The following is a 13725-nucleotide window of genomic DNA, read 5'->3' as shown; positions in this document are numbered from 1 at the left end:
TTGTCCAAGTGATAAGATTCACTGAGGTTCAACTTGAATGTGTTCTGATGAGTTGGCGCTTGTACTGCACCCACCAAACTCCTACACAGGTGTGCAATAATCAGAGCCAGGCAGTATGCCACAGTCAAGCCTGAACACCCCAATCTGATACCCAGGCACTCTGGAGCCTGCACCTGTGGGTCTTTCCATTGCTGCCTCTGCCTTCATCTCATTATTTCCCACCCAGACCATGAGCATCCCTGTCTCTTTGTACATGAAAAGAGTGGACACTAACTTACAGTATTGCCCGTTGTTATACTATACATACTCTGTTTGCCTCCAAAATGGGAAGCTACTTAAGAGTGTCATGTCTCCCATCTCTTTGAAACCCCATTGCTCAATAACTGTTTTTAAAAAAGTAGCAACAAGTCAAAATGTTTATAGTATCAAATGTATTTGCCCACGGATTTTCTTTGCTATAAAAGAGCATCTAGTTTACCATGTCAGAATTATGCAATAACACATTCATCAACAAGTGTGAACAATGCCTCATTATGATCCTCAGGAAAGAATTAGGAAATTCACCATTGGAAGGATTTTAGGGCAGCTGCTTTGTACTTATTCCCATGAAATCTTGGGAGTATTAGATACTTTTCTGTCCTCCTACTTTTATTTCTCAGAGTCTACTGGTAAGAGGTTTAGGGAAGGTGGAAGTCCACAGAGGGAACAGTGAGAATGCCAGTAACTCAAGCGTAAGAGAAACAGGCTCTTTCCCTTCCATGTGGTAATGAAAAAAAAGACTCCTCCATTCACTGAGGAAAAAGTCACATTAGCAGCTGTAGGCTCTGCCACAGGGAAAAAACACTACGCACCAGGCAAAAGATTTCCCAGATTGGCAATTTAGCAGCAGTGCCATGTTGAGGAAGCTTTCTCAACCTAGCCGGAAAAACTTAGGGAGGAACAGAGCACAAAACCCTGAGAATCTATTGGGAATGTGCCAAAGAAAACCAGACAACAGATGAAATGAGGTTTGTCAGTCACCCCACTGGTTTCAGGGGCACACTGTGCTCTTTGCTGCCTCCAGGAAATGAGTCACACCTTGCAGAACCTGTCATAGTGCAAGTTTAATCAGCCTCCCAGAAGCCTAGGAGAAAGCATCCCTCTGTCCTCCCAAAAAAGATGGGCCACCTGAGGCATCGAAGTGAGAGGGAGAGCTGTGGGTTACACAGGTGAGGAGAGAACCTGGGCTGGCATCCATGGGAGGGAGGTTAAGAGACACCAGGGGAGAGGGAAATGAAGCCTACTGAGCGGCCCATGGTGATCTGGTTCCAGGGAAAGAGGTGATCATTGAGGTCTGAGCCCCATAGAACCACATGTGACAGGCTCAGGGACCACCTTCTGCTGCTACTCCCCACTGCCAGGCTCCTCATCGCTGTCTTCCCCCAGTGGAAACGCCCTCACGGACTTCTGGACTGCATGCATCCGGGTCTGCATTGGGCATTCCTGGCTCAGAATTGCCTGCAGCAAGAGGCAGAAAGAGAAATCACTGAACATCTTGACTCAGTCTCTTCATTCCCTTCCCAGCTAGCTCAGCCAAGTCTAGGGTCACTGAGGAAAGACTAAAGGAACAAGCATAGGACCCTCTTTCTGCTTCATGTGCGTGCACAGGCCTCCCAAGGCACCTAGCTGTAGCAACCCTAGTCAAGGTAAACATCTGATATCTTGTAATTGAATCCTAACAGCAGTAGTGCAGGCTACAGCTAAAATTGGCATACTCCCCCTCCCCCGCCCAATCAGACCTTTCTTCTGTTGTTCCTTTGAGCAGCCACCACATCCATCCCTAACCCACCTGTGCCCTCAGGGTGCTCATGCTTCAATAAGAGGAAAGTATCTTGTCAACTAAAATCATATGTGGTGGTTCTCTCCCCTAAGGTTTTGATAGTTTGAGATGACCTGGTAAGGATCATGGTAGACACAAATGAATAAATGAATGAATGAATGAATGAACCCAGTGGAATTCTATCCATTTCAGGGAGATAATTTGGTAAGTCACGCTTTGCTAGTACCTACAGCAACTATAAAATGCCTTTGATGGTCCCTGCTCACAACTCTTTGCAAAATTCCCGTTTTCCTTGTTTACTAAGGACCCTGCTTACCTGCCTGGTGTAAGAGAGGAAGTGGTTATGTAGAGAAGGGAAATTAAGGAAGTCCACAAAAGAAAGGTAAAGATGAAAAGGGAATCAGAACACTTGGCAAAGCAGAGGGATGATTAAACAAAGAGGAAGTAAGAGCATAGAGTGAAAAGGAATGAGAGAGACCTGGAAAGAAACAAGGTTGTTTTTAGCGGTAGTCAGAGCCCCTTACAAGCTTCTCCTCTCTGGCTGGGGGCCTCCTCAGGTAGCAGCAGAGAGGAGCGTAGATGATGTTGACGACTCCGATGATGACCATGAGCCAGGGGAAACCGATAGCATGCACAATGGCACCCCCAGTGGATGGGCCTGTGAGAGATAAATCAAAGTCACCAGTGTTTTTTGAAGACACCAGGTGAGGGTCAGCAGGTGACCCAGAGGATATCCCAGGATCAAATGTCTCCAGAACCCTGGGAGGATCAGCCTTCCAGCACCACGTCCAGCTGGTAAACAGTGGAAAAGGGAGACGGGACACCAGGTCCTGGGTGCTCCCCTCTCCCCTCACCAACTTACCTATAGCAAAGCCCATGCAAAAAGCCACATCAGCGATGGCATAGACACTCCCATACACGGAGGTGTGGCGCAGGTCCACCAGGTGTCCCATGATGGGCATCATAGAGGAATCCACCATGCCTGTGACCAGAGCAAACAGAATACCTTCTGCCAGCAATACCCCCAGGCCCCTCCCTATCTGTGCATCTTCCCTTTCCCTCCTCCCTTTAGTCCACTTCCTTAGCCTGATGTCCCCCCACTCAAAATGACACCCATTCCAGGTAGGAATATGAGCCCATCTCTCCATACCCCTGCCAGCTGCCCTCCTCATCCCTCTACCTTTCTATAGACCTCCTCTGGTGTGACCCAAAGCCAACATTTAGGTTCTTCTTATTTCCTTGAAGGGCACTCCTTACCTATGGCAAAGCCAATCCCTGCATTGGGACCAATGAGGCCAAAAATATTACGAGCCAGAGGAACCTGCAGTAGGAAAAGAGGAAGAGTTCATCAGGAGTCCAGCTGGGTCATGTGCAGGCAGCACAACAAAGGGTTTTTCCATGATATGCACTCACGTGCTCTGTGCCACATATACCACTTGTTTGGATTCTCACACTTCCTATGAAGAAGACTATTTACCTCCATTTTAAAGATAGGAACACTAGACTGTTCGATCTGTCCAAAGTTACAGAGCTAATAAGTGACAAGATCAACGGTGAACCTCAGATTTGACTGCTTTATATCATAATAATGGTCCTTTTCTGTTGCATGGATTCTTCCTCCCTGTCCTCCACCCCCTCCACCCAAACACATACTTCTATCCTCATTCTTCACTGAATGGAGTTCCTCTCATTTCTGTTAGCAACATCATCCAAGTCTTAACTTGGTAGCCTCTGGAGCAAAAAAGAGAGGAGATATAAACAACCATTTACCCAAAAGCTAGAGGGCAGGTGTCATGGTTTGGAGCCACATTAGCAAGCTCATTCTCTCACCCTCCCTGACATCCATGGAAGCCTTCCTTTTCTCTTCTGCTGGTTCATTACCTTCCTCCCTGGGCATCTGTCACCCAAACTTGCTACTTCAACACACTCACCTCTCAGAGGGTTTAATGTATCATTTTGATATTAATGGCTGATAATAACTTTGGGAAAGATTCCTCAAGGGGTACTTATATTTTATTAATAATATTGGCTAAGATTCACTGGGGCTCACTATAGGCCAGACACTGCTGTGGTCTATGCGGATTACCTTGGCAACCCTGTAAGTGTGCTTATGGTCTCCATTATGAAGAGGAGACAATAACAGCTTAGAGAGTTTGAAGGGACTCTTGAAAATGGAAAAGCCCTCTTTTTTCCTCTTCTATCTAGTATTCTGGTCCTGGAGGCTGAGACACAGATAATGGCTCACCTAGTGGCTTATGGGGTTCTGTCAGGAGAGGATGAATAAATGAAGCCATAAAATGCACCATCTTGCTGGCCCCAGAAATAGATACCAACATGTATTGCTTCATATGCCCATACACAGAGCCTCAGACCTCCAACTTCAACCCTCCACTGCCCTCTCCCTCTCCTTCCTTACCTCTCTTCAATGGGATGCCTGGTGGCATCTCTTTCAGTGCTAAATTCCTACTTAGGCAGAAATGGCCTTTCTGACAGTCCTTGCCAAGTCAACCCTCTGCTCATTTTAAAGGAAAGTGGTGTTTAAGTTTCTGGGTATCTCTCTCTTTCTTTCTCTGTCTGTCTCAATTAGACCTTATTATACTTACACAAAGCAAGCTGATACCTACTACCACCATGCCAATCAGGGAGCAAAGCCACCTGGGGAAAAAGAGCTGTCATTAAATGATGCCAAAAGGAGAGATCCCTTCCACCTGCCACCTCATCACCACCACACTGGCTAGTCCTACCACTCCTAATTCCAGAACCCAGTAGGACGTCAGAAGATGAATGCATCTCTACAAGACCAGATTGTATCCAGGTGAGCCCTTTCCTTCCTCCATCTCTTTCTTGACTGCATACTTTTTTCCGTATAGAAGCAGAGGAGGTAATGGTAACTATTCTCCATTCCTGTAGAAGAGGAACCAGTTGACTGACAAGGCACTGGCCCCTTGGAAGTAACACTCAAACTTGATTCTTGCTATTTCCCAATTCAGACAATCACTCCTGTATTCATATTTCATTTGGTCTTCAAGATTCATCTCAGAAACCACTTACACAAATAACCAAAACTTATTTCATTCTCTGATTTCATACAGCAGTGTTTTTAAAAGTTATTTTAAAAATCTTTATGCTGCACTACAAATATAAAATTAAAGCTACTCTCACTATTATGGAGGAACAGGATCCAGACTGATACCGCTTAGTCCTCAACCCTTGGTGGCCTCTGAGGGCTTCATGGAACACAGTTTGGAAACACTGACCCAGAGAACTGCTTTTTTTCATACCTGTTCTCTGTGGGGTTATTTTATCTTTTCAATTGGACAATAAACATTTTGAAAGTAAAGATTGTCCCTCAAATATTCACTGCCTCTTCTACAGCAACCAGCTCAGGACCATCCTTTCTCCTTAGGGTTCTCACCACCTAACCAGCCCCATGCTCACAGTGGGCATTTTTTGTCTGTGTGTACTTGTACTAAACTTTCAACGTCAGGGAAGTTGTTCATCATCTCATGTGCAGGAACATCCTCAAAAGTCTGTCCTACCTTACATTTCTCTTGTTCTTCCCAGATCCCCCATCTACGTACCGACCCATCTTGTTGGCCAACACACCAAAGAGGTTGGTGCCAATGAGGTAGGAGATGCTGGCAGGCAGGAAAGCTAGACCTGTAGAAAGACACAGGTCAGCATTTCAGGACATGCCCCACTTACTCTAAAACACCTTATTTCCTGTAATACAGTGAAGTCTCCAGATTTCCTTCAAGGATTGCAAACCAGTTTGATTTGTGGGTTGGAGATCCTTGTGCAAACCTAGAGCAGATGACATAGGTTCCCATACCTCTGCATTCCTCAGGAGCATGATTTTAATACATTTAATGTACCAGCCCTAATATGCCATTCTCATGTATAAAATACCCTTGGTTATCAGTATAAGAACATGAGCTTTAGAGAAAGACATACATACTTCCTATGAAGTGAAATTCCTGCCTTATAATCAAGGCTCAACTACAACAGGACAGTGCACACAGCCCACACAGGGGTACACCTAGAGTGCCCAGCTCAGGTGATGGGCAGGCTGAGCCACTAGCCCTACAGGATACCTACTACACAAGGCTACCAATTCCAAGAGACATACTAATAGAAGATCTACCTAGTACATAGAAACAAACACAGGAAAGCAGCCAAAATGCAGGGGAAAAAACACGACACACAACAAAAACAAAAACACAAACATCTTGCAAATGAAAGAACAGAAGAAATGGCAAAAAAAAAAAAAAGAAAGAACTAAATGAAATGGAAGCAAGCAAACTACCAGATACAGAGTTCAAAACAATGGTATAAGGATGCTCAAGAAACTTAATGAGAACCTCAAGAAATTTAGTGAGAACATCAACCACATAAAAAAGGCCAGTCAGAAATGAAGGATACACTAAATGAAATAAAGAATAGTTTACATATCATCAATAGTAGAGTAGAGAATGCCAAGAATCAAATCAGCAATTTGGAATATGAGGAAGCAAAAACACCCAAGCAGAAGAGCAAAAATATGAATATAGTATAAGGAGCCTCTAGGACAACTACAAGCATACCAACATTTGCATCATGGAGGTGCTGGAAGGAGAAGAAGAAATTGAAAACCTATTTGAAATAATAATGACAGAAAACTTCCCTTAACTGGTGAAAGAAATAGACATACAAGTCCAGGAAGCTCAGAGTCCTGAACAAGATGAACCCAAAGAAGCCCATATCATAATTAAAATGCCAAAAGTTTAAGACAAAAAAAAAGAATCTTAAAAGCAGCAAGAGAGAAGCAGTTAGTTATGTATAAGAAAGGGCCCATACTACTGTCAGCTGATTTCTCAACTGAAACTCTGCAGGCCAAAAGGGAGTGGCAAGAAATATTCAGTGATGAAAAGCAAGACCTGTAACCAAGATTCTTTATCCAGCAAAGTTATCATTTAGAATTGAAGGTCAGATAAAGATCTTCCCAGACAAGAAAAAACTAAAGGAATTCATCACCACCAAACAAGTATTACATGAAATGTTAAAGGGTCTTGAAGAAGACGAAGAAGAAAAAGAAGAAGAAATAAAAATATGAACAATAAAATGGCAATAAATACATAGCTATCAATAATTGAATCCTACCTAATAAAATAGTAATATGCAAATTTACCGCACCTTCGCTACGCCCAAGCCACACCCACCAGCCAAAGCCACGCCTATCAGCCAATCAGGGTGAGTATGCAAATTACCCCACAAAGATGGCGGTTAATTTGCATACACTGAGGGAGGGAGGAGTGAAGACTGAAGACAACTTAGAAGGGAGAGGGAGGAAAAGTGGAAAGCAAGGTGGCTGCCAGAGGGAAAGCCCTGGCGGGGTGGAGCGGGGCAGAGCGGGGCGGGCGGCAGCGGCCCGAGGGTGCAGGTGCAGTGGCCGCATCGGCGGTGGCAGCGGCCGCTTGCAGGATTCTTCCTGCAAATGGACTACTAGTATAAAAATAAACAAACAAGGAATCTAATGAACAAAATAAACTAATGAATAAAATAGAACCAGAGGCATGAAAATTAGAACAGACTGATGAATCTCAGAGGGGAGAGGGAGAGGAGCAGAAAGAGATTAACCAAAGAATTTATATGCATACATGGACACAGACAATAACCATGGACACAGACAATAGAGGGGTGAAGAATTTATATGCATACATGGACACAGACAATTAACCATGGACACAGACAATAGAGGGGTGAAGACCTGAGGTATTTGGGTGAAGGGGGGCAATAGGGAGATAATTGGGAGTACATCTGTAATATTCTCAACAATAATGATTTTAAAAAAAGAAGTCACTATACAGAGAAGTGAAGGTATTTTGCAGGTAGAGTCAGTGGAATTTCCTGTTGGATTGGGGACAGGCAGAGGAGTGGGGGAAAGAGAAAAATCAAGGATGACCTAGGTTTTTGCCCTAATGAATTGGGTGGCTAGAGACTGGAGATGAAGAAAGAGCTTGGTGGGATCATGAAAGGCTTGAAAGACTATTAGATGTCCCACTGGAGACATCAGGCAGTTGGGCACACAAGTCTAGAGTTCTGCAGAAAGATTCTCAACAGATACGTTCCATTAACTGGTTTATGCATGGTTCCTACAGCCATGGAATGGCTGGGCGCACTACCAAAGATCAAGTAGAAAAGAATAGACAAAAGGTCAGAGGTTCTGAGGACTCCTACCTTTAAAAGTTAGCAGAGAGGGAGGATATAGAAATGGGGAGAGGGCGCGAAACCCAGGAGAAAAGGGGAAAAAAGGAGTTTGGCCTTTGATAGGAGCTGGGATGCTTCAGCCATAAAGAGACGGCAGTGATGTGGGCGCAGGTGCAGGCAAGTGAGTATGCTTAGTGATGGGAACATGTGAGCTCCTTTCTCATTTCTTCTATTTTCTCCATGACTGGGAGTTGAGAATGACAAAAGTGAAGGGATGAGGTTGTATAAGAGGTCTGAATGGAGAAGTGTAAAATAGTCATTTTGGAAAGTGGGAAGGAGAACATTACGAGGAAACTTATAGAAAAAATTGTTTGACAGTGTAAAAACTTACCTTAGTCAGCTATAATTAAAAATAAATTTTTTAAAAAGATGGTAGTGGCCATAAATCTAAGCTGAGACCAACAGTGCAGTTGTGTTTTCCTATAGTCCCATTCCACTGTTTGTGTGCAGACAAGGAGCTGGCTACCAGACGGCCGTAACCAGAGTCAAGGCTTTGCCAGGTGACAACCCCAGGGGAAGAATGGCAAAGGAATCCCAGTGCTTTCAAAGGAGTGGCATGATGGGATCCAAGCTGAGTAAAGAAAGAAGTGGAACTTGTATGCATGCATATGAGCCTAACCAATGGTTAAGTTCAACAGGGGGTTGGGGCATCCATGGGGAGGGGTGTGGGATGGGAATGGGGGGATGAGGACAAATATGTGACACCTTAATCAATAAATAAATTTAAAATAAAATAAAAAAGAAAGAAGTGGAGACATGAGCAAAACAGAACTGAGGCCAACAGTGATCTCAAAGTGGCCAAAGTGTGTTGCTATGGGGGTATTAGAGTATCTAAACAGGGAATATGGAAGGGGATAACTGGACTGCTTAGAATGGAGATTTCAGAGGCGATATAATGAATGATGATGTCAATGTCAAGATTATATGAAGGTTTGATTGGTTAAGGTGGAGAGGAGAAAAGGATCATTGCAAAAGAGTAAAATTAAATAACAGAGGATTATCCACCTGGTTACTGAAGTCACCAAAAACAGTGACAGGAGTAGAGATGAAAAAGAAAACGAGCCCAGTGTTGATAGCTTTAATGAATGAGAAGGGGTAAGTAAGGGGTTGGTGGATGATTGAAGGGAAGAGGGGTGGGTGGTATAACTTAACGACATGATCTTCAAAGAAGTGGGGTTCTTTGAAGGAGAATGAAGAAGAAATGATTCAGAAGCAGCAAAGGAGAGCAAAGGAGGAACATGGGCTTCCACCAAAGGGCTGCATGAAACAGCATTCTCGGGAAACATCCAGGTCTCAGTTAGGGCAAGGAGTTGAGGGATGTGTACAGAGAAGAGGCTGAGGGTACCGGGACCTTGCCCAGGACAGAGTGTTCCATAAGGCCCAGGATTGGGGAGGGCAATGGGAAATTGGGTCAGAATAAGAAACCTCTGAACTATGGGGATAATAATAATTCCTATTAGTAGGCTGGCTGAGAGGCTTAGATGACATGATGCATAGCAACCATTGTGTGTAGCTCCTGGCACAGGTGAAGTACCCTCTGAGCACTGGCCTTACCTAGTATCATCTGGTGAGAAACAGGGTCAGGACTTGGACCCAGGCCTTCTCACTCCAGCTCCAGGTGTTTCTACCACCCACACCTCCAATGTGGCAGCCAGATGGCTCTGGCACAAGGGACTACCTGGAATCCGCTGTGTGAGTTTCCGTGGGCCTTGCCAGCCTCTTGGGCTCTCTGTACTGAGAGGAAACGTGCTGCCTAATAGAAACTGTCGTGATGATGACAATTAAACACAAAGTCAACAATTCTCCAGGTACTGGTGGGTGGCTTGTTTGCTTTTAATATTCTCTTCTGCGGGTGGAAGTGAAGTGTACCTCACTGGATTTGTCTAGTCAACCTGTACAGCGTGGCAATCTGTTTCAAACCGCACCCACTTGTTTATGTTTAATTGCTTTAAAAAAAATTAGACAACTATTTACCTGATTGTCTGGAATCAAGTTCCCCTAGGAAGCCTTCTAGCCTCCTAGATCAGTGGTCGGCAAACTCATTAGTCAACAGAGCCAAATATCAACAGCACAACGACTGAAATTTCTTTTGAGAGCCGAAAACCGACTTCTGCGCATGGGCCACGAAGTTTCAATCGCACTGTACGTGCGCGCCCGCACGTGGTATTTTGTGGAAGAGCCACACTCAAGGGGCCAAATAGCCACAGGTGGCTCGTGAGCCACAGTTTGCCTACCACTGTTCTAGATCATTCTCTTACTGTCATGTTAAATGGCGTGAAACTTTCTGAATGAGATTTTCCTCAATCGGAGTGGCTTGTTCTTTAGGGTCCGGGAATAGCTTGCATTTCAGTGACATCTTGTACAAAACAGGTGTTCCAGACTGTATGTCCACAGACACACATATATTTTTCATAGCACATCTTCAAGGGGTGGGGATTACACCGTCGTGATTGTCAAAGTGCTTTAAACAAAAAAACAATTATGAAAACAGTAATGATTTTGATTTCCTGAGTATATCCTATATTCCATACATGGTGCGAATCCTTTTAGAATTCATAGATCCATTTAATCCTGAAAACAACTCTGAAAAGCGGCTCCATTTTTATAAATAAAAAGAGTGGAATCCACAAGAGGTTAGGAAACTTATCCAAGGTCACAATCAGTAAGTGGCCACCAGGATTCAAACCCAGGCAGCCTGTTTCCAAAGCCCGAGTATTTCTCCCGCCCCCTCGGTGAGAGCAGCAGGCACGTGGGCCATTAGAGTGCTCAGTCACGGACAACAATCCCTCCCAAAGCCTCGTCTCCTTTCCTCCCAGCACTGAGAGGTGATCTGCACATAGAACAATATTTTTCAGTGTGGTCACTGAGGCCGTGTCAGCATCACCCGGAAACTGACTAGGCCGGCAAACTCGTTTCACTGAATTGCTGGGCGGGGCCTCCATATCTGAGTTTCAACAAGCTTTCCAGGCAGTTTGATAAAGATAGCTCCGAGGAACGGCTGTAAAGGACGGGGGAGACAAAGCCTCCTTGAGCTCTGACTTACTGTCACAGCCTGGCCTGCAAGGGGGACCCCGGAAATCACCCCGTGCGCTTCCTCAGGTCTCACCTGCCACTCTGCCTCTCCCACGGAGAGGCAACAGTGCTGCCTAATGGAAACTATTGTGACGATTACAATTAAGCCCAAAGTCAACAATTCACCGGTCACTGACAGATGCTGGTTTGCTTTTAATATCCTCTCTTTTGAGTAAAGAAGGCTGGAGAAGGGCTATTTTGAGCTGTGGTTCCCACCTGCACAGCCAGAACCTCAGGTCAGGGATGCTGATTGGCACCAAGCACTGACTAACTCAATTAACTGTCATGGTCAGAGGCAGCTGCAGCCCAGAAAAATTCAATTTGGGGCTGGGAGCCTTGCTTAGAATCGTCCCCTAAAAAATTAGATTTAGTGCTTTTTATTGCATGCTGAGCCGTATCAGGTCCTTATCGGCTTCCCCTCTGGCCCCATGAGCCTCTCCTCCCTGCAGTGACTGAGCGATTTGCACGTAGACTTCTCTGTCCCTGTCCTCGGGCTTCCTGGAAAGGGCCAGTGCCTCCTCCTTAAGCTCAGATGGGTCACAAGGACATCTCTCCATGGAGCAGAGGAGGCTGCAGGCCTCTCTCCTGGGCCCAGAGCTCTCCACTAGGGTACAGAGACCAGCACCTTCCCTAGGTGAGGGCTCCTTTTCAGAGGTGAAAAGGTAGCAAAAAAAGTAATGTGGGCAAAGGAGAGTTGAAGAGAGAAAATATGGATGGTAATGGAGATGCATATTAATGTTCTACAGTGCACGACTGCCATTTATTCCTCGAATTACCCTTGAACTAGATAGTATTCTGATGTCTATTTTAGAGATGAGAAAAGTGATGCTCAGAAAGTTTCTGTGACTTGCAGAGTTTGCATAGCCAATCAATAGAAATGAAAATCTAGGTCCTCTGACTAGAAATCGTTAATGGTTCTACCACAAAGGAAGTTGCTGCTCTACAGCCCTGTCAGCCCCTCCCACCCTGTCCTTCTTGGGCTACTTCTTGGAGGCACTACCCACCCAAACAGGCTTGATTTACAGGTGTGAATGGGCAGGTCATTCTATGAAGGAAGCACATTGTTTCCCTGTGACCCTGAAGACCTGGACCTAGTGATGCTTCTCTAATCCCCGAGAAAGGGCTGTGGCACACACTTCTGCTCAAGCCTGAGCTGGGGACCAAGGTCACTTACCCAGCTGCCACTCAGGGGAACACATGGTCTGCATCATCCAGATGGGCAGTGTGGGCTCCAGCATGGCCACTCCCATGTTGGCAAAGCAGAGGGAGCCTGGGGGGGACAGTTTTGTGAACCACATGGCCCTGAAACCCAGACTCTCCCAACCCAACGGGGAGTTTTGTCAACTTACCTGCAGCCACCAGGATGTAAGGGTCTTTGAGAAGAGTAAGGAGCGGAGTCCCCTTGGCACTCTGAGAACATGGACAATAAAACTCCATTTGTATGGTATATAAATTTCTCCTATTTTCACAGAATCTGAGAATGTACAGATCTGGAGTTAGCACAGACCCCATAGGGCCAGGGCTCAGTCCCTCAAGGCTACCCCAACTTCAGATGCCAATTACAAGTAGTGGGTTCCCAGGTTACCCACACTTTGGCCTGACGTGGCAACAAATTCAAGGTATTTAGAACAAATGTTCCCATGATTTTTGCATTCTTTTCTTCTCTTCCCTTCTTCCTGGTTTGATATGGATTTCCCAGAGCCATCTTTGGCTTGGAATCAGACAAATACCAACTCTGATATTTAACTGAGACAGAATGACAGTCTGTAAGGATGCTCTTTGGGGAGAGGTTGCCTGGATGGCTTCTAAGGTCTTCTCTAGATCTGGGGTGTTATAACCATGGATGTGCAGATCCCAAAGTCATTGTCTCCTTCCTGGTTCTTTTGCCACACCTTTGTATTAAATATCTATATTAAACTCATGACTATATATGTATATATATAAACTTAGTGCATGAATATATGTAGTTATATATATATATATAGCCCTATCTATCTATCTATCTATCTACCTATGTAGAGGCCCGGTGCACAACATTTGTGCATGGGGCAGGGGGGTTCCTCAGCCCAGCCTGTGCCCTCTCGCAGTCTGGGACCCCTTGGGGGATGTCCAACTGCCAGCTTAGGCCTGCTCCCCACGGGCCTAAGCCGGCAGTGTGGGAAGCGGGCCTAAGCTGGCAGTCAGACATCCCCCAAGGGGTCCTTAGTGCTGCTATGGAGGTGGGAGAGGCTCCTACCACTGCTGCTGTACCCTCCAGCCATGAGCCTGGCTTCTGGCTGAGCAGCGCTCCCCCTCTGGGAGCACACTGACCACCAGGGGGAAGCTCCTGCATTGAGTATCTGCCCCCTGGTGGTCAGTGCGCATCATAGCGACTGGTCGTTCTGCCATTCAGTTGATTTGCATATTAGGGTTTTATTATATAGGATGGGTATATATATATATATATATATATATATATATATATATATATATACATACATACATACCATGTCACATACTGCTTAACAACAGGAATACATCCTAAGAAATGCGAATAGGCAATTTTGTCTTTGGGTGAACATCACAGAGTGCACTCACACAAACCTAGA

At 45.2% G+C, this 13725-nt stretch overlaps 1 protein-coding gene across 1 annotated transcript in view; it reads right to left on the bottom strand.

Annotated features, from left to right (window-relative positions):
* Positions 1-405: 405 nt before the first annotated feature.
* Positions 406-13725, bottom strand: part of SLC18A1 (solute carrier family 18 member A1) — a 33578-nt gene continuing 20258 nt past the window's right edge. Inside the window, exons 10-17 of the mRNA XM_079771909.1 lie at positions 12487-12547; positions 12312-12407; positions 5401-5479; positions 4423-4474; positions 3077-3140; positions 2682-2801; positions 2344-2477; positions 406-1497 (exon numbers count right to left, since the gene is read on the bottom strand). Of these exons, the coding sequence (XP_079628035.1) occupies positions 1384-1497; positions 2344-2477; positions 2682-2801; positions 3077-3140; positions 4423-4474; positions 5401-5479; positions 12312-12407; positions 12487-12547 (720 nt within the window). The 3' untranslated portion in view covers positions 406-1383. The remainder of the gene's footprint in view (positions 1498-2343; positions 2478-2681; positions 2802-3076; positions 3141-4422; positions 4475-5400; positions 5480-12311; positions 12408-12486; positions 12548-13725) is intronic.

This window comes from Cnephaeus nilssonii (assembly GCF_951640355.1).
Source record: "Cnephaeus nilssonii genome assembly, chromosome: 5".
In the NCBI taxonomy this organism is placed as follows: Eukaryota; Metazoa; Chordata; class Mammalia; order Chiroptera; family Vespertilionidae; genus Cnephaeus; species Cnephaeus nilssonii.
This window is presented reverse-complemented; position numbering and strand designations above follow the sequence as displayed.